This window comes from Tetrao urogallus (assembly GCF_951394365.1).
Source record: "Tetrao urogallus genome assembly, chromosome: Z".
Classification (NCBI taxonomy): domain Eukaryota; kingdom Metazoa; phylum Chordata; class Aves; order Galliformes; family Phasianidae; genus Tetrao; species Tetrao urogallus.
Window position 1 is genome coordinate 33985374 of NC_136816.1, and position 24987 is coordinate 34010360.

The window sequence follows — 24987 nt, forward strand, 5'->3', positions numbered from 1 at the left end:
GATCATTGTTCAGTCCCTCCTTTACCTGCTTTTCTTTACAACATGGATAAACAACTATTTTACATACTAGCAGCTGATTTCTACACCCCACAGCTGAAAATAAGCTGAAAAAAAAGCTGAAAAAATACAGACTGTGGCCTGAACAATTGATTAACCTATGAGAAAGGGCTTGTATTAGATTGAGAGTGCAAGTAAATTCCCTCTAGCACTGCATGTAACTAGAAGAAATTCATTTGTAAGAAACTCCTCCATAGCTGTAAACAAGATTATATACATCCATGAACATAGTACTAATGGGAGTTAGTGGACATCTTGCCAGCCAGCTGCCATCAGTATCTGATGGGGGTAGTCTCAGGGCAGACATTATAATGGCCAGCTGCCACCAGTACTGAGAACTTGGCTAAGACTGACCATCTGGCTGTTCCCAGTAACAAGAGTAACAACATCAAATTAGATGTTAACTAGTCTTTGCATACTTCCTTCGGGATTGGTAAACCTTACACAGAAGCACTGGAGATTGTGTTACAGCCAGTGCTTTGGCTTCTGTCAAATCATTAGAGTCCCTTGAAAACAGTCCTCATGCACAAAACTGCCAAAAAGGAGGCACCTCGGTGTAAGTACACATATCTACCGTGAGTACTAGAAGCAGTCTGTGATTGTTAGGATTAGCACTACCTGTTAATTCTGTTTCTCAAGTGGAAAGCAATGAGATACATAGCAATAAACCTAGCATAACCTACACTAAAAGCAAAACAAGGAGAATCAGCACGAGTATTATCTCCATCTTTTTCTGGCTCTTTAATGGTTGTTGTTGTTTTTTTTCCCCATGCATTAGGAGTGGTATTCTAAATAACTGCGTTAGAGATGAACACAGTCTCAGCACAGTCTTCATTTCATGTCCATAACTGACAGAGTCAGTAGGAAATCCTATCTCTATCTCCGGTTTTTCTCCCAAGTAGAGATAGGGCTTTTTATTTGATAAACGATGAGGACTCAAGAAAAAGGTATTTAATTGCTGTATTCACAGAAAATTATTATATGCACTCCTACCCATTAAAAACTAAATCTGCCTAAACGACAGGTAAAATGGAGAGATCTGGAACTGTCCAGCCTGGAAAAAAGAAGACTGAGAGGAGACCTTATAATCAAAAATATCTAAGACTCAGGTGTCAAGTGGATGGGGCCAGGCTTTTTTCAGTGGTGTGCAGCAACAGAACAAGGGGCAATGTGCAAAAACTGTAACACAGTAAGTTTCATACAAACACGAACCCTTTACAGTAAGGGTGATGGAGCACTGGAACACGTTGCCCGCAGAGGCTGTGGAGTCACCTTCTCTAGAGATGTTCAGACACTCATCTGGACTATGAACTTCACTTCCTATGAAACCACTTCCTTGAAACCTGCTATAGGGAGCCAGCTTTAGCAGGGGGTTGGATTGGATGATCTCTAGAGGTCCCTTCCAACACCTTCAATTCTGTGATTCTTTGAACGCCCTTCTCACTTCAACCTTTGTGTCTGTATAGACAACTGTACGGAGCAATGAGCTCTCCCTTCAGTCTCCTTTTCTCAAGACTAAACAAACCTACTATTGTCAGCTGCTCCTCATAACTCTTGTTTTTCAGTTCCTTCACCAGCTTTGTAACTCTTCTCCGCCCACACTTTGCTTGAGCAATTCCATATCTTTCTTACAGAGAGGTGCCCAAAACACAATGCAATACAGCCACTTATTTCCCTAGTCCTGCTGACAACATTTTTGATGCAAGTAAGATGACTTGAGCCATCTTGGCCATGTGGGCATATTGCTGACTCATGTACAGCCAGCTGATCAGCACCCCTAGGTCCTCCTTTACAAAGCAACTTCCAAGCCACCCTTCCCCAGCTCTCTACTGCTGCGTAGGGTTATTACAACCCAAGTGCATAACCCAGCACTTTGTTGATGACGACAATAGATTAGTGATAATGCTGTTGAATATAGTGATTAGAATCAGCCCATCAATCTAGCCTATTCAGATCCCCTTGCAAAGCCTTCCTGAGCTCAAGAGTGTAATCCTGCCTAACTGGGTATCTGCAAATATGCTGAGGGTGCACTGGATACCCTCAGCCACATCGATGACAGCAATGTTAAACAAAACTGGTCCCAGTACAGAGTCATGGGGAGTGCCATTAATGACTGGCCAGCAAATGACTGTAAGATAGAAGTACAAGATAGCCTTTGTAGATAATTCAGACTCAATTACCTCAAGACTGTTGAACATCAGCACAGATACTTATCAAAACAGATAAGCAAATAGTACCACTCACAGTTTAACCACTCAAATTTGGTACTAGCCTTTTCTAGACTAGTAAGGTCCTCCAGTTAGTCTTCCAACCAGATATAAGAGAGAATGGGTGACTTAATAACCCTCTTTAAAGACAAGAGTGGTTCAATACTGTGAAATCAAATTCTATACTTTTGTGTCCACAGAGGCAGCAATCTTACAGCTAGAAGGCAAAGAAATCAAAACTGATAGACTGGTTTAATACACGAGCTACTAAATTGTGTATGGATCCAGTTTAGACCTGATTAGCATCCAGTGATGACTAATTAAGCACATATGACAGGTTTAGTACAAACTGTTGATTGTGGTAAGGTTGCAATTGGTTGAAATTTTATTTCAATTCAAAATTTAGTTTCAGAGCATGGAATTTACATTTTCTCATCTGGCTACTGCTTTAAAAAAAACATACTGTAACCAGAGAACTGTTTTGATCTGCTTTAAATTCTGCTTCTGCATGTTGAGAAATCTTCTAAGTTGCTTTTGCTTTACGCCTTTGCTACTGGAAAGAAAACAGACATTACTGCACAGATGTCACACGGAACAAAAGATATCTGAAAGGTATTGGCTTTGCAAGCAAATATTTGAATAACCTCTCTCAAGCATTTAAGTATAAAACAGCTGTTGATGTAGCACTCTAAGAAGGATGGTGAAATGAGTTAAAGTCAATTTTCATCCTTTACAGCCCAAAATACTATTTCAACCTATTAGATTGTGTAAAGAAAAAAGATATCCAAAGCTACTTGTATGTATACATGTATATACATACCAGTATGAAATATATACATACTTACAAAAAGTGCATAACATTTTTTGCATGTTCAAGCATAGGACAAAGGCACTATCTCCAGAAGGGTGGGTATTTGGGCATTGAAAAACAGTCATGTCGTACTGAAAATATGCCCATATCCCACAAACTAAGGAAACAAAGCTACTCCTATCACAGTCTCAGAACTTCCTTAAATGTGCAGATGCTGGAACATCAGCAAGCTTTTATATGGTGTCTCAAGACATAAAAAACAATTTGTTTGTTAAGTGGTTGGAGGCTACAAATAGTAAATAACAAAAAATACGTATTTTTCAGTAGCTAACTTCTAGATCCCTCTTCACTGTAGTCCTAGTGCTTAATATTTTGTGTTCTCTTTTGTTCATATACTGCAGCAAACATCATTGATGTCAAGTAAAGATGCTGGTGCAAAATCAAATCATATTTGGCTTAGGAAGCTATTTATGTACTTTTTGAAATCTACCTTAAAGAGAAGCAGACAATGTATTTACCATATTTATTTATTTATTCAAAGCACAGGAAAGCCTATTTGCTAAGTTAAAATGAAAGAACTATGTGTTTTATAGATGCGCATTTTCAAGAAACTGAGGAAGAATAAGAGCTACGGTAAGAAACCTCTTTATTCATCTTTTCAATATTATCCTAAAGAGGAAAAAGAACGTGCTCTTAGGAATAAGAAATCAGCACATGGGTTGAGATAAGGTGTGTGAAGAAAGTGGGGAGGGAAGGGAGAAGAGCGGATATACAGATCAAGTAATGCACTACACAACTGCTCACCACCAGCTGAATAATGCTGGTCCCCAAGCAAAAGTGCCTGTGGGTGTCTCCCTGACCTCAGCCAGTTTCCTTTGTTTTATTTTTCAGCATGTACTCAGACAGTATGGAATATCCCTTTGGCCAGTTTAGGTCTGAGGCCTCGTCCATGGTCTTCCTTCTTGTGCACCACCTCACTGGCAGGGCAGAATAAGAATCTGAAAAACCCTTACTGCAGTGTAAGTGCTGCCATGCAACAACCAAAACATTGCCTTTAACATGGATGAACTTTGAAATAGAATTTTGATGCACTAGCAAAAGTAAAAATTACTAAATCTCTGTCACTAGGTCAATAATTTTCAATTTTTATAAAAATTGAACCTCCATTCTATAGCTAAGATAGCGACAAATTTGAGGAAAAGAAAGCCTAAGATGAAATATAACATGCTAGATATTTAGACGGCAAGAAGACTGATTTTGAATCTCTTTTAATTCATAACTGACTGTAGGTTATAGCCCATATAGCCTATACTCAGTTTTTAATATCACGTCATCCAGGACTGACTGCTTTTATTGTATTAAGAACAAAAGCAGCATTCTAAATAGATATCCAACTTTTCTTCTCTTGTCAAGTATTTACCCAGCTAGTATCACACTTCCCCTTCTCCATTCCACAAAGAGAACCTCTGAAGTTGCTTTGATAAACATAGATATACTAAGATTATTATTTATATCATCTTCATTTTATTGCAACAGAGCATGTGAGGCTAGCAAATACTTTAAACGTCTACCAGAGCAACAACTACTCAAAAGGAACATCATATAAATTAAAATGAATTTATGTAGTTACAACTTTCCTTGACAGTCTTTGTATTTGTACCAATATGGACTTCATAGATTATTTCCACAATACTAAAACAAACAAACTTTACTTATTTACATAGGATTTTACAAAATATATAATTTTTCAATGGAAAAAGATGCTAATTAAAAAAATTGCATCTGGGAAAAATAGGGTAATCTGCATCCTTTCTTCAAGAACTCAGCCTAAGTGTCATCTCAAATATGAAAAAAATACAGAAATTAAGATTAAAAAATAGTCTGTGCTCACTTCTGCTTCTGTACTTTTGTTTGCATTGATGAATGGACTACTTGTTATTTTCAGCACAATATCCTGCTTGATTTTTCATCACAAAAACACAAGGAATGATACTTTTTCCTTCTAGGTGGATGCCACTATGGATTTCAAATTCTATTAAAAAAGAAGTACTGAGAGTATACCAAAGCACTACTATTTGCAATTATTTCTATTAAATATAAGCCCAAGAAACTATTCTTTAAAAATTCATACCACATTGAAGTTGCTTACACCATTAAGTCAAATTTCACTTACAAACTTCAATGGCTTTAATGAAGTCTGATCCTGGCAAAAAAAAATACATCAACACGTAAGTGCGATTTTTGATCAAAACGTAAAGGATTCTTGTACGTAAACTTGAGGACATGCAAAATTATTTGCATAATCAAGGATTAAATTATCAGGCAAGCTGTAGCCTTTTGAGAAAGGGGATCCCACCAAGCACAAACAAAAAGAAAAAATTTATTACATAATGAAACAAAAATACATTCAATATCCATTTTTCTTTCTCTAGACATCATACTACTTCTCTTTTCACTTGAACTTTTGTTTGTAGTTATTTCTGACTAGGGTTGACAGACCAACAAGTGCTCACATTTAAGGTTTACTCTTGTAAATATTTCCCTAAACTAATTCAACTGGCAATAATGACCCCCCAAAAGTTTATGTAAACATATACTCTCATAAAAGGCATCTAGAGCTGAGACAAATGGTCAGTCATAATTCTGTGAGGCTGAACAATACCAGGTTTGACATTTAGATAGTTTCCAACAGTCCTGAATGTTCTTACTATAGACTTATCAGTTGTTATTGGAACACTGCAGACGTACAGATTGGATAAATGATGACTGCAGACACGCAGATCAGAGAGGCTGCTTAGTTTGGTTTGTTGTTTTCTGTTGCTGTTTTTCTCTGTTTTGTTCTGTTTTATATTTTTATTCTTTTCAAATTAAAAAGTTAATATCCTTACTAACGTGGCCTGGAAAGATTTGAGAGTTCTGCTGAGATGTCACGCTTTGAAGAAAGGGATCTTCTTCCTCTTGAAATACCATCAAGGACCATATACATGGCAAGAGAAAAGAAACTAAGATCTTTATTACCTACTGGGTTGTCAAATCCTCAGTTAGCCAGCAATATAAACTGACATGATCTACAGCTCTCCCAGGGACTCTCTATGTTTCTGTCATCAAACACCATTTGAGTTTCAAGGGTGTCCAGTACATTTAAAAATAAGGCCAATAATTTCAGAGCTCAGACAGGTTTCAAATAGCCTAAAATTAGCATTCTCTTTTGAAAACATCGGTATCTCATTGTACGTTATTTGCTTTAATAACAACCAAATTGCTAAGCCCAAGGATCCCGCTATCCTACTAGTTTGTTTTTAGCAGTTACTACTACTGCTTATGGAAAAACGCAAGAGCCAGGTATCATACTCATAGCTCTCACAGATATGTGATGTGCTAACTAAATGTGATGGACTAACCAAAATACACAGTGATTAGTCTACATTTTTTTAACATGCAAGCATCAGTTTTCAATGTTCAACACAAAAAGTAGTAATCCTAAATTATGTGTTAATTAAAAAATATTAAAATAAAAATATGTTAATTTGCTGCCAGCAAAAAAGAAAGAATCTTTAGGTCCATTGTCTCTAAAAAAGTCATCCAACCCAAAGAAAATAAAGGTCCACAAGTCTCAAAGGAGTAAAATAAGCATCAATGAATTTGCCATGAAAAAGTAGAAAAATGGTAAGCAGTTTCTAAAGCCCTAGAAATGCAAAAGAGCATGGCCACGAAAGGCCCTCCAAGGTTAGCAAGGAAGCAATAATGACATCCAAGGAAAGAGAATAATCATACAACTAAACAATGCAAGAGGGTCAAGACTCAAACACAAGCTCAGGTGGCAAAAATATTGAAGTCTATATACGGAAGACTGCCCTTCCTGAAGGAATGAAGAAAAACAAGGAATTTAGAACCTCTATAGGTTCTGGCAAAATGAAAGGAAATTAAGGAGTTGAAGACTTTGAAATACTGGGCTTTCAAATGGGATCAATAAAACTGGATTGGGAATGAACTGATCTGAAGAGACTGAACACACCCAGGGAACACACTCTGTTTGTCATTTGAATTCTTTTAGCAAGTTTTGTTCAGTTGAGTAACTCTACTGGCTCACATTTGCCACTGTGAAATAACCATGGTATTTAGATACCAGAAAAGCCTACACTCAATTCATATGGGTGGTCACTAACACCACCAAAACTGAAGGACTACTTTTTATCTCCTGCTATTAGCCTGTTAGTACTCAGAACATTCAACTAATGTTCGTCTTTTGGTGTAATACAAGGTCAGGTATCTTAAAAGAGGAGTGGCCAGCAAGGACAGGGAGGTGATTGTCCCCTCTCTATTCAGCTCCTGTGAGGACCCACTGGAATACTGCATCCAGGCCTAGGGCACAAAAAAGATACACAGCTCTTGGAACGGGACCAGAGGAATGTCCTTAAGATGATTAGAGGGCTGGAGCACTTCTCCTATGAAGAAAGGTTGAGGGAACTGGGCTTGCTTAGCTTGGAAAGAGAAGGCTCCAGGGAGACCTCCTTGTGGCCTTCCAGACTTGAAGGGAGCATATAAGCAGGAGGTGGTACAACTGTTTACAGGGGTGAATTGTGATAGGACAAGGGGGAATGGTTTTAAACTAAGGGGAGGTTTAGGTTGAGTATTAGGAGGAATTTTTTCACACAGAGGGTGGTGACACACTGGAACAGGTTTCTCAAGGAGAGACTGTAGATGCCCCATCTCAAGGCATTCAAGGCCAGGCTGGATGTGGCTCTGGGCAGCCTGGTCTGGTGGCTGGCTATCCTGCACACATTAGGGGACTTACTAGATGATCATTGCGGTCCTTTTCAACTCAGGCCATTCTGTGATTCTATGATCTTTTCCCTGCACAATCCAATTAGGAGCTCTATAATCTTTGCAGCCTCATATGTTTCCTACTCCTTTTTCCTCCAATTCTCTACCCTGTAAAAATGAGAGAACTTAAAATCAGAAATAAGAAATGCTGTTAGGCATTTGTACCCTTCTCAAAGTTCTGCAAAAAAGCACTGAGTTTCTAGATTTTAAGCTGTTTAAATTTGATCCACAATGCTTTTTTTTTTTTTTCTTTATTTTTAATGTAAAGTTTAACATACCAACAAAGCTATCTGGATCACATTCTTCTTCTACTAGCAGGAAATTTCTGGGAAGCTATACGCAGTCACTTGAACTAAAATATCATGATATCAAGAAGGTATGCAAAATTAAGTTTTCCAACTTCAAAGGTATGAAGGAAGCAAGAAATAATGATGGCAATTATTATATGCAATCAAGATTTTGTTTCCACACAAAAATTAAAGGCAAATTTTAAAAGACAGGAAGAGATGTAAAGAAAACATAAGTAAAATGTACATGCTTTCAAGCAGAATTTTTTCCCATGAAGTCAGACTTCAAGGGAAATGCAACTGACTCACAGTAGCAGCTGCTAGAATAGACAGCTTAAAACACCTAATTAGGTCACTCCATGCAAGAACTATCATCCTTTTAAACCACTATAAAATGCTGAGGAAACATCCCCCTAAGAAAAGGAAAGTATTTGGGGATATAAAAACACAGTAAGTATCAGCCAATGAGGAATAAAGGAAGTGCTAAATGCTCTAAAGCCCTGATACTTAAGGTGAGACTAAAATTTATGACTGTTGCCTTTCCCAGCAGACAGGAATACAATTAGAATTCTCAAAATGATAGTCCCTTTGTGCTGGCATGCTGTGTTATGTTATACAGCTAGAGACAGAACCGAAGATAAAAAGGTAAATGGTACCCTTTCTAACCCAAGGAAACAGCAAACTTTTTCTTTTTTTTTTTTTTTTTTCTTTTTTTTTTTTTCTTTTTTTTTTTTAATAATGTGGGTTTGGGCATTGTTTTACACACAACTTATGTCTTAAATGAAGCCATGTATGTAATTATCATTGCATGGGCAGGAATAACCCTGTAAGTAGCTGCTTTATGCAAAGAATCTCCAAAAAAAGTATATCACATGAAACAAGAACAAGCGAGCTCTTATGAGTCACATACCCTTTGCTGTCCAAACAGCTTGACATTTAAATAACTTAAATTATTATTTTATTTCGATTTAAAGAAATTTGAACGTGCTTGGCTTGATGAACTGACGAATGAAAAGCATCAGGAAGTATGCATGCTCCTTTTTTCATCCTTTACTTACATTCAGTGATAGGGATCATTTGGAATGAACAGTCATTAGAGGAAGCATAAGGAAATATACACAGAGGTTTTCTCATCTCCTCCACAAAGAAAGCATTATTACAGATTCCAAATACACAGTCTGGATTCAGATAACCACAGATGCTTTTCCAACAGAACACCCTCCAGGCATCCTTTCCCCACAAATTCTGGGAAAGGTACATGCAGGGGAAGCACTGCCATCTTCCCAAAGAGCAGAAACATACCAGAACAGAATCCTGAAGATTGTTCCTTCTCAATATCATCATTTTGGCCTGCACATCTCTCACTCCTTTCACTTTCTCTTTTTTTCCTTTTTCTGTGTGTACATCCTGTGTCCCTCATGGTTTCACAGATCATTGCTCTCGTCCTACAGTTAAGTGAAATGTGTAGTCTTTTTCTCAATCACAGAAATGACTGGAAAGGACACGTCAATCTTTGCGAACCACGTCTTTGAAGTCAGAAGAAATTACTAAGCAGCTCCCTCAACTTCATACAGCTTCAAGAACATGGCACTCAACATCACATCTACCTCCAAATCAAATATAATCTGTGGTAAGTGACCAAAGCAACAAGGAATCTGTTTCATGCTTTAATTTATGAGTCTGCTAAGCAAAAACCTATCACAGAAAACTCAGTGACATATTCAAATTATCTACAAATATGAGTCTGATGTGAAACAGAAGAGCATCACTGAATGTTGGATTCTTAAATTTCATAGTCATTAAAAAAGTAAACTTACAACAAAAACTATACAATACTATTACATGACAGCATTTTTTTTTTTAAATCCCTGAGGATGATTGCAAGATGAAAGCTGAATACAGAAATCTACAGAAAGGAAAATCAAAACATCTAGCATGAAACAGAAATTTTCACATTTGATTAGTTGTACAATTTATCAGACACCATATTGTCAGACTGCCCCTCTACTGCCATCTGTCACGTGGCAATAAAATGTAATGGAATAGTGGTGGAAAGGTTCAACCTCTACTGCCATATGACCAACTTCTGCCAGAACGTTGTGGGCCAATGTAGGATAAAATAGGATGCCTTACTTTTGGAGCAGTCCTTGTTGTTCTCCTTTCAGCCTTCAGCTGTGTATGTTTTACTCTATATATATATGTGCCTTCTAGTCTAGTTTTGGTACTAGGAAACAGTAATTCAAATAGCATTTTGTTCTCTGCTATTAGCAAATGCTATCTGATAAGCAACTTAAATATTTTTTAGAAAATTAAAAAATAAATGAGAAATTTTAATTGCTAGATGTTGCTGTACTAGTACTAGAGCTAAAATCCTTCTGTTATTGCACAACTGGAAATTGTACTGTCAAAATAATAATATTTAATTAAGCTTTTTATTTTCCAAAATTACATGAATACTGAAAGTTTGCTTTCCTCAGCTTCCAAAGCCCACTGTTTGACTAGAAAATCTTAAACCAAAGAAGACTTATAAATAAACTACTTATCTGAATTTTAACATGTTCTGTCAGGACATAATGACAAAGTCATCAACAACAACAACAAAAAACATGAAATTATATTAGCATCAAGTACTGCAATTAATAGAATTTTTAAAAACTTCAGTTTTGCAAAGCAGAAATTCAGACACATGTCTTAGAACTTATATTTTACTTCCCAAGTCCTTATAACACTGAAATTAAAGATCTCAGCACAAAGTATGCAAGTAAATGTACTAAGGAAAACCCAGCTAGCAACAACTAGCATTTTAAAACTGATTTAATAAAACAGTTTTATATTACAGCAATTTTACTCTATTAATTAGCTGATAAAAAGGAGTCTAACAAAATACAGAATGAGGTAAGATAGTAAAAGCATTCTTTACCTAGCCATTCCCAGGCTGGAAAAGTTTGAAGGAACTATCAAAACATCGAGCCTGGAAAAGGGATGGGTGCCCAGTGTGGAGTAAGCAGCTGAGAGGCACTGAGGAATAAGCTGAAGTAAATGTTCTTCACAGCGTTCCATGAGGCACAAGGGAGCAAAGACTCTATAGGGAATGACTCTTTGCAATGTGGCAGCAGGATTTTGGAAACGGCAGGGATATTCCACATGACCACAGCTTTCTTTATGCCATCTGACAGTAACAACAAAAAAATAATTTAATGTGATACAGAAATCACAATGGAATATACTAACATAAAGACATTTTCCAGACACCAGAATGATACAATTAGTTCACATACATCTATCTCATTTCATCTTCTCATACCATTCACCCATGTTTGGCACTGTGAAAAAAGAATCAATATTATTACACATCTGAATAGAGCAAATAGAGTTACTTATAACTCAAAAAGAAGAAATAGCCAAACCTTTCTTTTATAATAAACATGAATAAAAAAACTTAAAAACTAAATAATGATACAAGAATGCTTCTTTATTCAGAGAATTTCTACTTAAATGATGATCCAAAAATCTTTTTACTCCCTTATTACATGCAACTACAATTAAATTCCATTTTTTTTCTGTTGTTTTTTTTTAGTTTAAAAAAAAAATGTCCATGAGTTTTTACTATTTTTGGGTTTTTTTCTTAAATGAAAAAAAGTAGGTATCATTTCAGTCTGATCAACACAGATATCACTATTAGTAGCAAGACAATACTAAGTTACTCTTACAGAATATTCAAAGCTGTGGCTAGAAAGATGAATAAATGCGATCCTTTCTAAATCTGAGTCATACACCTTTATCTATCCAAATAGATTTGTATCTGAGCAAAGATTAGCTTCATGTTTTCACCTGTTAACTTGTCTTCTCTACAGGGCAGAGCCTCTCCTGGTATCAGATTTCAGCTTCAAGAAACTGGTTCTACTATGCTTTGACAGACGAAACGCTTACTGCACCAAGCATCACCCAGAAGCATTTATATTTGTAAGAGTGTAAAAGTAAAAATTCACTCCAGGTAAGTGCTGATACACAAAAACAAATGACAAGATGTAGAAAAGAGCTATGCTTCTCAGAAGTGCCAAAATTTGTAAGTGTCAAACAAACACCTTGTGTAAAAGAAGCAGATTTTTATTACAGAAGCAGAAAAACTCTCATCTACCATTAAACACTTCTTTTTTTCCCGAGAGTTGTCTAAACCACCATATTTTTGCTCTAAAAGAATATAAATTTGTATTTAACTGTCAGAGTTGAGATTAAACAGGAACATAAAAGCCATCAGCTCAATTCTCTTAACATTTGCCAATTAGTCCTTATAGAGATAGGAAACTTATTTTACATTCTAGCTCCATTTACTATTTTGATGTAGTCTTCTCATACCTCGCTGGTGTCTGAACATAAATTATATTACATATTTAAGTAATTCCTTTTGGAGATCCTTTTTCCTGCTGCTCAAAAGTCCATACCCTTTATCATTCCTGAGACACTACTTTAATATCTGCTTGATATCGATTTCATATCCTTTCTAGAAACCTCTGCTACTGGTTTGGTTACTTAGTCTTACTGATTTAAATAAACAGTGAGCAATTGCTGTGCTAACTCTCAAATGTGCTTTTCTAAAAAATCTTTTTGGGTTAGTTTTTCTTCTAAAGCTCATCTGTTGCAGATTTCAATTTATTCAACAAAAACAAATGAGAACAATGAACATCACACTGATTAGAACTTGCTGTATTTTTTGCTACAGAAAGATAAAGAAAATCCCATTTTCCCAAAGTTTTCAAAAAATAAAAATTAAACAAACTGTCTGATTAATATCCTGCATCAAATCCATCACTGAATATCCTGCATGTTAGAGAAACATGGTTAACAGTTACTGAGTACTTCTGTATAGACAGTCATATAACAAACAAATAAATAGTAGAGAAATAAACAGAAAATAATTTCTAAAAGCTTATGTATGTATAAACTGCTTTAAAGCTTGAATAGGCGTGTGTTACTGATGTTAAACAAAACATAAAAGTTCCTATTCCCAAGATTTATTAGGATTTTTTAAAAATAAAATTAGCCAAGCTGCAAGAGATCAGAGTCCTTTAATTTTAAATTTTAGCAATTACGTCCTCAGTTTCCAAATCCTCACCAACTCATATCAAAATGGTAAGGACTTCCACAATCTTAATGCTAACACAGTATTAGTCCTAAAACTTATGAGTAAGGTTTCTTGGGTTTTTTTGTTTGTTTGTTTTTTAAGCTATGTCTGAGACTTCTGTTAACTAGGGTGAATACATGTGGAATCAAGCTTTACTGCTCCAGAAAATTAATTTTTAACTTCAGTTTTCATTGGAAGGACTATATGACATTATAATATTCATTCACAAGGATCTCCAAGAACAAGTCCAGGGGAGGGCCACAGAGATGATAAAGGGCCTGGAGCATCTCCCTTTTGAGGAAAGGCTGAGTAATTTGGGTCTTTTCAGTCTGGGAAAAAGAAGACTGAGGGGAGATCTCACTAATGTTTACAAATATCTAAATGGACAGACAACCCTGTAATAATTTAAATGCAGTGAATCTTTTTGACTAGATTGAAAAGAGAGATAGATGTATCCAAAATAATTACATTTCTACATAACAAAGTAGCCACTGCATATACTGGACAACAGGCTATTTTTCATTGAACCGAATGAACGTCCAAAATTCTTTCACAGAACCACTGCAACATGACACACCAATCCGGGCAAACAACTGTGCATGTCAGCTCTAACTGCAATGGGACTGTAAAAGAAAGGAGAAGTAGGGGCTTGCATTTGCTAAGAACTACAGCACTAGTGGGCACTAGATATCCAGGATGTGCCAAGCAGCACTGAGGATTATACAGGAAGAGACTGTAATAAAAAATGGAGAATCTGCTAGTCTTGCAGGAGAGCATTAAACACCACAGGATGTAAGATGCAAATCCAGAGAATGCTAGGATTAGTGCTATTGCTCATGAAACAGTTTGTTTTTACATAAAAAGAACCACACCCTTACCCATGAAAAAAAGCCTTGGGAATTATTTCCCTGCCACAATTTTTCTAGTAAGATGAAAAATTCTGTTTTTATTCCTGTACTGAAATGGCTTATTTTCACCTTCCATGGAGAAAATGTCACCATGGAGTAAAATGTCGCTTTTCAACAATAATCCAAACACCAACCTGAAATCATCTTGTGAAAATGGCATGGAAAACTCATCTTCTGTCTGGATATCATCCATGAAGCACTGCTGTTTGACCTCCTGCCAGCAGCCTACAGCAATAGTGAAGGTGGATGCTGGCATTGGCATAGTTACATAGTAGTACCAGCTCGTGATACCTGTGAATAAAAGGAACATTTGTGCAGATTCATCAGTCAACACATCATATTTTTGTGCACTTGAGATTTTGGGTCATATCTCTCGCGTTATGTCCTCGTATTTTTGTTGAAGAAGAGAAAAAAAATCACTGAGACATGTAAGAGCAGTTATGTGACCACCATGGATTCAATATCATTTACTTGTGTCTGTACTCAGCACTGGTGAGGCTGCATCTTGAGTGCTGTGCTCAGTTTTAGGTCCCTCGCTGCAAGAAAGACATTGACTTCCTAGAGAGTGTCCAGAGAAGGGCAACAAAACTGGTGAGGGGTCTGGAGCACAAGTCTTATGAGGAGCAGCTGAGGGAGCTGGGATTGTTCAGTCTGGAGAAGAGGAGGCTCAGGGGAGACTAGGAGACTACACTGCTCTCTGTAACTACATGAAGGGAGGTTGTAGCTGGGGGTCGATCTCTTCTCCCATGTAAATAGTGACAGAACTAGAGGGAATGGCCTCAAGTTGCACCAAGGGAAATTCAGAGTGGATGTTATGACATACTACTTTTCCAAAAGAGTTATTGGGCACTGGAATGGGTTGCCCAGGGCGGTGATGGAGTCACTGATCCTGGAGGTGTTCAAGGAATGTTTAGACATGTTGAGGGACATGGCTTAGTGAGAACAGTTGGTGATAGGTAGATGGTTGTACTGGATGATCTTGGATGATCACTCAACCTTAGTGATTCTTTGATGTGATGATTCTATACTTAAGACCTTAACATTCCTCTATGTGCTGATATCTTCAGCTGTAAAAAAATCTATACTTACTGAGATGTTATTGATGCAAGGATAACAGCGTTACTGCCCAATAATTGTATCAGATGTGAAATATAATGGCAATCATAATGACACAAAAGATTAACATTTAATTCTGTCAACCGTGGATCACTTCCTTACACTTTTGTCTTGTCTATATGACATTACAAAGATTACAAACCCTTTTCTTTGTGTTCTGGACAGTACCAAACTGACAGAAAAGTTTTAACAACACTAGTACTTATGGATCAGACTTGGCAATCTGAGATATAGAAATGACAAGCAGGGAGTTAGAAATTAATCATATAGAATATTGCCAAAGTCAATTTTCAGGTCATGATAATCCAGGATAATAACAGGATTAGAAAATCCAATAGAAGGTAAGAAGATGAGACTTAATAGTATAGGAACACAGTGATGGAAGACAGAGAGAATCTTATATACTGACTATATATGCAAACACGTGTGAACAAACTTCAAGATATTTTGGGGCAGCCTACCTTTCATTAATCTAAACACTGCTTAGGTTTACATCTGCCTCTCTAAAAAGAGAACAGCATAAGGGTCGCATTTAAGTACCCATCTGTGGGCAGAAGTACTGTTGATACACTGTATTAATAGGTTAATTACTCTTGGAAAGAGCCTTGCCTACAGAATCGTGTGCAATTATGTGTAGCCATGGAAACTGTGGAAACAAACAAACTTCATTTATTTTGAGAAAACATTAATACTTGCAATAATGTTCTAAACAGGGTTATGGAACACTATCAACAGGAAAAAAAAAGATGCAAAGGTTGGAAATAATCAAGTAGCTACCACAAGGGGTATAATTAGGGGTACAATTATCTCCTTACCTAATGACACTAGAAGATCAAGTTCTGCAAAGAAAGGACAAGTTAAAAAACCTTACTGCTCAGCCTCAACAAATTTTGCTACCTACAATTTAGTATAATGTTTATAATGCCTTTTAAGAGGCTGAAGCTTCATCTTTCTTTGTCTGCCACAAAAAGCCTCTGCCTTTTATATGCAGTAGCAACCACTTACACTATCTCACTCTCTTCCACTTTGGCAACATGTACCACTACCATCAAAAAGTTTTGTCAGTGGAACATACATTACTCCTGCAATTTTCTTAACCTCACAACAGTATGCGAGCAAAAGGAACTTATTTGCTCCAAACTTGTTTGAAACAAAGAGGATAACTGTTTTTGTTTTTTTAAACTTACCAAAGCTAGGAATGAGCCAACAAAAGCGAGTTCCATTTAGAGCAAAAGACATGGCCCAGAACAGTACCAATTTACTGTTCTGAAAAAACAGACTCTCAAGTAGTGTAATATGGAGTTTCATTTATACAAAATTTTGCTGAGGGCCCAAGCCTGCTTGTATTCAAAACAGCAGCAGCTTTACTTTCAATTTAAATGGGTACAAGAGGTAGTCTATACAACTTCATTTTCTGTAGTTTTGTTATGCAATGCATTAAGAGTTATATTAACAATAAAATCTTTAAATAACAGCAAAGGAAGAGGGAAAAAATAAGGAAAAACAAATGCATTTTCAATGGAGTTCTTAAACAAAAATGAAAGCCAAAAGGCAGTCACAGAAACATTGTTCAAGGTGGCAGAAGATGTAACAGAAAAGACTCACAATAGTGAGGACACTGTCTAAAACTAAAGGAAAGAGGTCTTTGCTACACAAATGGAGGGAGAGGAACACAGAGACAAACAAGTTTAACAAGACAGGCTGGAGCAAGCAAGACCACAGAGGTTTTTGGTTTTTGTTTGTAAGAAAAGGGGGATGGTAATTTGAAAAGAATGTCAAAATCAGTTTGCAGTCCAGGAAGAAGAACAGTATGTACTGCATTCACAAATTTACATGGACTGGCAACAAACATGATATTCAGAGGCAGAGCAAACCCTGAAAAAGGATTCAGGTACCAAACACTGGAAATTAGGTTTTCTTGATATGTGTTTATTCCAGATTTATCTAAATTTGAGTTTCCTGAATAAAAGAAAAGCAACTAACATACAGCCTCTCTTCTGTTTTCCTAGTCTCATATATATTGCAGGTGTTTTACAGATCATTCAAACTCTGGATACTCTTAGGACAAGATCCAAGATCCATATTGTCTTTACATATGCAACTGGAACTAAATCCACTTCCTGCAGAGATTCAGATGCCCTCCACTCATACTCTAGAATGGCACAGGATAACTAACGTTTTTCTAACAGTGGTCTTCCCTTCAGCAACTGAATTACACACACTGGCATGAACACAGTCTCACAGAATGTCCTGGGTTGGAAAGGACAATAAGACTATCTAGTTCCACACACCAGCCATGGGCAGGGTTGTCACCCACTAGATCATATTGCCATAAGTCCCATGCAGGGTCTTGAACTGGGTCTTGAACACCTCCAGTTTCTCTGGGGAATGTGTTCAGTGCCTCACCATCCCAACAGTGAAGAATTCCATTCTTATATCTAATTTAAATCTATTTTCTTTTAGTTTCACACTGTTACTTCTTTTCCTGATAGTGATCCTCACTCCATTTTTTCCTCTAGAGTCCCTTAAAGTATTAGAAGACAGTAATAAGGTATCCCTGGGGGCAATCATATTGCTCAACCTGCTAGCCACACTTCTTTTGATGCAGCCCAGGATACAATTGGCTTTCTGAGTTGCAAGCATATACTGCTAGCTCATGTTGAGTTTTTCATTTATCAGTTACCCCCACATCCTTCTGCACAGAGCTGCTCCATTCATCAGCCAGTTAGTTCTGATGTTTGGAGACAGCAGCTGCAGCAACCTGGCCTTATTGAACTTCACGAGGTTCGCACAGACCCAACTCTCAAGCCTGTCAAAATTCCTCTAGATGGCATCCCAGCCCTTGGGATGCAATCACTCAGCTGATTTTTTACAAAGTGGCCCATCAAATCCATGTCTCTCCAAATTAGAGATAAGGGTCTCATGTGGAACCATATCAAAGGCTTTGCACAAGTCAAAGTAGATCAGTTCCTCTTTCCTTGTCCACCAGTGCTGTCAATCAGTTGTAGAAGGTCACCAAACTATCTAGACATGATATGCACTTTGTGAATGCTTGCTGTCTACAATCATGCTTTCCGTATGTATTAAAATGGTTTCCAGGAGGATCTGCTCCATGATCTTACTGTGTGCAAAGATGAAGAAGACTGGTCTATTGAAGATGACTGGTCTGTTGCTCCACAGGTCCTCCTTTTTACCCTTTTTAAACATGGCTGTTACACTTCTCCTTTTCCAGCCGGACTTCATACCTTTTCAAATATGAAGAAGAATGGTTAGCAACTTAATCTGCCAGTTCCCCTAAGATTCTGGGATGCATCTCATTGGGTCTAATGGAATTGTGCATATTCAGGTTCCTCACATGGTCTCAGAGCATCATACGGTGGGTAGGACTTAATTTCCCCAGTTCCTACTTCTAGACTTGGGAGGTATAGTAGGAGCAAATGCTGGTTAAGACTGTGGCCAAAAAGTTGTTGAACATGTTAGCTTTCTCCATGTCAGCTGTAGCCAAGTTCCCTGTCTCATTCATCAGAGGTTACGATTTCTTATGTCTTCCTTTTCTGTGTTCTATACCTGCAGAAACCCTTCCTGGTATTCTTCACATTCCTAGTCAAGTTTCACTATTGCTGTGCCTTGCCTTTCCCTGTCCCAACCCCAAACCCTAAATAGGCTGTGTCCTTACAAACTTCTCATGTAGACCACTGCTTCCACTGTCTGTGCATTTCTATTTTGTATTTTAATTTCTTTAAGAGGTCATAACTCAGCCATGTAAATGAGATCACACTATAAGGAAAATAAGTGAGCTCTCTCTATAATGTGTTCACTGATCTATGATTGAAATGGTCTTCATGTATGCAACACTTCTCTACAGCAACAACCATGAAGTACTGTTTCAAACAGAGTTTAACTCTCACTGGTAGGGTTGCCTCCTGCCCACCTCTTTTCTCCCATAACTTCCCTTCTTTAACTTTCTTCAGATTGATGTGATTTGTTTCATTTTCCATTATTTATATCCTCACTATGCACTGGAACGACAAGTTCCACTCTGTTCCTTTCCCCCCCCCTCCCCCCCTTCTTTCTCCTGACTGTCCTGTGCTTATCAGTGGCTTCCTTGTAGACAGCACCACCTCTAGGATAAGAGAAAGTAGTACATATCAAATGGGAAGATTCCTCTCTCTAATGAAGTTCATAGCATTTTGTAACCATGAAAATTTTTTCAGACTAAGCAAGGACATCTTGGGAACAACGAGATGTTCATTTCCCAACCTATGGGAAATGAAGAGCACAACTGGTCCTTATATTTGAAATGCTTATTCCCTCTCCTTAAAATCAGACTTAATTTAAAAGAATTAGATTCCTATATATGATTACCTTGGGCAAAATATTTTCTTACAGATAATTTTAAAATCATTTTCCAATTTTATTTTTTTTCTCAGGATTGCAAAGCAAGTCTATTTTACAATTACACAAATTCTGCAGCAACAATCATCTATTCTATAAAACTGGAAAACAATCTATTCAAAATTTAGGACTATATTTAACAACAGTAAGAAATTATAAGCTATTTCTAATTGCCCAAAAGAACAACTTAAAGGCCATTTATTTACTGTGCTTGAAATAATAATGAATCATGAAATTACATATTAGAATTTTAATGCATTCAGCTATCTTTGAAACTAGTAAATTGTTTAAGTCCTGCAGAGTTTATTGTAGCTGAAGAATCACGTGAAAGCCACTGTCTGATAATGCCTGATGGAGTATTAAGATTGTATTTTGTGGTGTTTATATCTGTGTTGGCACAAACTACATATTTGAGGGGGAGTGTGCTAATATACAAAAACAATGTCCATGAATTAATAGAAAAACACAATTCAGCTACTTCTAAAGAATTAGAGGTATCCACACAACCCTGGAACTTGATATACAAAGTAAGAGCTAGCACTAGTACGTAAAAACACAGCTTAGTAAACTAGTAGCTGGGGCACCAGGATGAAGAATCCTCCAGCTTTCTGGAACTCCTTGAAACTTGCAGAGATTTTTTATCTTATCAGAAGGACAGAACTTCCCATATCGCTTTCCCACATTCATGCTTGAGTTTCGGTTCAGCACTGACTCAGAAGGATGAGTAGCATGTGACAAGCTGTCAACTCCCATAGTGTAAATCCTGCTACATACTGGAGATCAATCAACATGAGTACCAGACTCTTTAATTTCACCTTGGGAAAAGAGAGAAAAGCTCAAATAAAATCTTTTGCTGTAAAGTATAGTCAGGTGATGGCTTCCATACCACTATATTTCTAATAACAAAACACATCTTCTAGCTGAAATCAAAGTCTACACAAGATAGAAACACTAGGAATATGTGAATATAGAGTAACTGCACAGAGACCAAACCTCTTGATTTAATGCTTACGCTGGAACATGAATAAAAATTAATACAAAGGTGCTTGTGACAAAACATATATGCACATTCTGTGTGTAACAGCAATGAAATGAAAATAATACTAACAAAAATTAAAAAATATATCCAGTGCTTAAATGCCTTGTATTACACATAAACACATCTATAGTGTTCCCTTCTTCCCGAAGGGCCTTACCAAAAGCATTCTTCTGACGCTTTTTTCTCCCTTAATTACTACATAAAGAACATATAGTATTTTGAAGCACTTATAGATCTTACCTGAATAGTTCCCATTTCTACTTGGGTAAGTAACATTGCACTGTCTTTCAAGCAACTGTGGCCACATTACATTTCAAATTAAATGATGAGCCATAATTTTATAGGAGAGAGAATGCAAAAAATGCTATATGCAATTAGTAGAAAACCTGCAAATTCAAATGGAAAATGAGGATTCTGTGCAGTGAGTAGCCCTCATCTTGCCTTGGCATCGGATCAAAGCATCTGTACATCTAGAGATGTAGATTTATGAAGCAGAATGTAGATTTCTGTTTAAAGGCCAATGGGTATAATCTTTGCTGCTGCTCTCTTATTAATTGCTTAAACACTTATTAAAAATATGATCTTGAAACAAAAATTCAGCTAACCTAGTTTTATTCAGAATAAATTAATTAACAACTGCCAAAATGCTTGTTTTTCCTAGGGAACTCCATTCTTTAAAATATATTTTGGTGTCCTGCCAGTGCGATTTTATAAATATGCAGTATAGCAACAGCATATTGTATGTAAAAATAAATAAATAAATAAAATGTTTTCATTTAACTTTCCCTGAAAAGCTGGTAGATGCGATCTAAAGACAAAATTCTAAATTAGATAGATTCAACATGTCCTGCAAAGTGAAAAGATCGATATCGAACAGCCTATTCAACAGCACAGGCCTACTAATAAACCTGGATTCCTAAACTCATTAAGAATTCATTTAGATTAGCACCTGAGCTTTGTGTTTTGTCTTTAAATCATTCCTGACAATATCACTGCTTTCCTTTCTCTCCTCATCTATTTTGTACATTGTTCACAATTCCAAGCAGGTATCTAAAAGTTGTTTGTTATTTTTTTGTGTATATAAGCACACTGATAATGAGGCAGTCATTAATTGCTAAGTCTCTGAGAGTTATTGGAGTATAATATTTACTACCTTTAAAGAAATCAAACAACTCTTATTTCATGACAAAATTAGAACAAATTAAGAGTCCTGTGTGTCATGTAGCTCTGTCAGTAGAATCTTCAACACTCTTGGGAATGCCATCCTGGGGATAGGGAAAGAAAAAACCTAAAGACAGTCTTGCTGCTTCACTGTCTTCACTTCAGTCAAGTTTAGCTCAAAACTTCTCCAAAAGGAATTGACATAGGACACAGGACTTACTGATTACAACTACTACAAGAATTTAAACAAAAAACTCTTATATTCTCCACATGGTGACAGGCCAACTTTGGGCCACTAAGTCCCAATCCTACCGTTAACGACATGGTCACTGATGTCATTTTCAACACTTCATCAACTGCATTTTAAAACGCGGTTTTCCCCAGAATTAATTTTTCTCTTAATACCACAGAATCACAGAATCACAGAATCACAAGGTTGGAAACGACCTGCAAGATCATCCAGTCCAACCACCCTCCCATTCCTATCAGTACCACAAGCTACTAAACTATCTCTCGTAGCTCCTCATCCAGGCGCCTCTTGAACACTGCCAGGGACAGCGACTCCACCACCTCCCTGGGCAGCCATTCCAGTGCCTGACCACCCTTTGAGAGAAAAAGTTTCTCCTAATATCCAACATAAACCTCCTCTGGTATAACTTCTTGCCATTTCCTCGGGTCCTACTATTTGCCTGGGAGAAGAGGCCAGACCCTTTCGCACCACAACCTCCCTTCAGGAAGTTGTACAGTGCAATGAGGTCTCCCCTGAGCCTCCTCTTCTCCAGACTGAACAATCCCAGCTCCCTCAGCCGCTCCTCATAAGACTTGTGTTCCAGACCCCTCACCAGTTTCGTTGCCCTTCTTTGGACACGTTCCAGGGCCTCAATGTCTTTCTTGTAGTGAGGAGCCCAAAACTGAACACAGTACTCGAGGTGCGGCCTCAAGTACCACCATACACATCTAATGGACTCTTTAAACTAGAGTCACAAAGCATTATTACTGAGGAAATAATTATTTCACAATATAGACTTTTCAACTAGTGAATTGATTAAGAGAATATTGATTTTAGCTGGCCTGTGCCCATTTATGTTGCCTAAAAATCTTCCACAGGTTTTTATTTCTAGAAATTCACATCAGAATCCTTTCTTTTCATAATACTTTCTACTGTGCAGACACCACCAAGGTACGGGTAACAACTCATCAGCAAGGCAGGAGTGTGAATAAAAATAAATTATACAGTAACGGCAGAACTGTTCTCCTAGCCTGAAATCAAGAACACTTTCTTAATACCATGTCAGGAAACGACTATCACCCAAATGAGTGAGAAGCTCATCATAGCAGTTGTCCATATTTCAGCAGCAGAGTCAAGGCTTGAAACGTGCTTTACATATGACCAAAATAATTGGACAATTCAATGCAAACTGATGGCTCTCAAATTAAGGATACTTTTATTCATTCTTCCCCTCTCAAATATAAATTTGATTCTTTAGAGGGGATTTTTTTTTCCACAAGCACCTAATTCTAACCTTTTCCATAAGCCTTCATTGAACAATCTTTTCACAGGATAAAAACCTTTGCAGAGAACTACTATACAGTCTACAATTCTTTTGGCCAAAAGGAAGTAAAATTATATACATCAAAAGTATGCCTAAGCTACTTTTCAGTATCCAAATGCTTCTATATGTTTCCCATTAAAGAAAATTTTGGCCGTATCTAAATATAGGCATCAGCCCCTTTTTGCAAGTGTTGAGAGATTAACTTATTTTATCACTATATGCTATACAGTTTTGAATGATTATACAAGAAGTCAGTTCACTACGGCAGTAGCTAAAAACAACTATTAAACTTTGCCTGAGGGGTGAATTATGGAAAGAGTCAAACTGAGCAAAGCAATTCATCAGGACAGGAATAAGTGAAAAGAGTTAGTCATTTCATATATAGTTTTACAGTTGAAAATAACTGCTGTAAGGATTAAATCCTGCCTTGTAATCATTGTAATTATTTTAAGTATTAAAATCTTATATTACTTCAGAACGGAGACTTCCAAAACAGTTCCATCTGGGGCTGGCTTTCCTTGAGTTCTAAGAGCTTCTTTTATCAAAATGGGTAAGATACAAGGACTATAATCTTTATTTCATTTATTTACAACTAGAGTATATAGCTGTGGAGTGGTGGGCCTTGTCCAAACATAAGGAGCACAAACTTTCTCCATTGCAAACGGAAATGAATACATTTATTTAGGGACTTAAACTTTAAAAACTTTAAAAAATCAGTGTATATAGCCACCAGATGGATGTTGGATTCACCCCACAAAATGTTCCCATTCAACTTATCTCCATTTCTCTGTGCGAAAGTTAAGCTCTCTTCTTCTGTCTGCAGCCTGAATACAGCTTGCACTTTCTGCAGCTCTACTGATTAATGTTGATTAATGCCACAGTGGTGCTGTACGAATCCAGTTTACTTTGTTTGTCAGAGGGAAAGTGGGAATAAAACAGAAATCTAGGACTTCTCTCCCAGTACTGGACCAATCAGTACTCAAATTAGGCCTAACTAAGGAAGGATAATTCCAAGTATTAATATTATTGAGATGCATGAAAATCCTAATTTCTCACTGAACATCAATGAGTACCACTTCCATAAAGCAGGATTCATATTTAAAGGTCTAACAACAAAACTACTTACACTAGAAAATATTGACCGTGCTTCTCAAACAATTTCAAAACTAATGGTGGCAAGACATCCTTTATATTATTTTGATAACTGCCATAAAAATTTCTTTATCTGTGCAGACAGAGGTCTAAAGAATGAAGTAACCAATAAAACAGAAAAATGCTTAGTTGCTTTCAGCTGCAGATAGCGTTATCTACCAATTTCAAAAAACAAAAAACAAAAAATAAAACAAACAAACAAAAAACACAAAACCAACCCAAAAAGCAAACACCAGATTTTCAGAGTACGGAACTGATATTCTTCATCTATTCAGTATTTTTCAGGAAACATACAATACAGTGGCAGCTCTTAATTACTGCCACACTGAGCTACAACTTGGACTGAAGAACAGAC

General features: G+C 36.9%; 1 protein-coding gene across 2 annotated transcripts in view; it reads right to left on the reverse strand.

Moving 5' to 3' along the window:
- Nucleotides 1–24987, reverse strand: part of AOPEP (aminopeptidase O (putative)) — a gene marked incomplete at both ends in the record, with an annotated part of 161235 nt that overhangs the window by 130490 nt on the left and 5758 nt on the right. For both annotated transcript variants that reach the window (XM_079549007.1, XM_079549006.1), the window contains 2 exons: nt 11107–11355; nt 14351–14507. In XM_079549007.1, coding sequence (XP_079405133.1) covers nt 11107–11355; nt 14351–14507 — 406 coding nt within the window. The remainder of the gene's footprint in view (nt 1–11106; nt 11356–14350; nt 14508–24987) is intronic.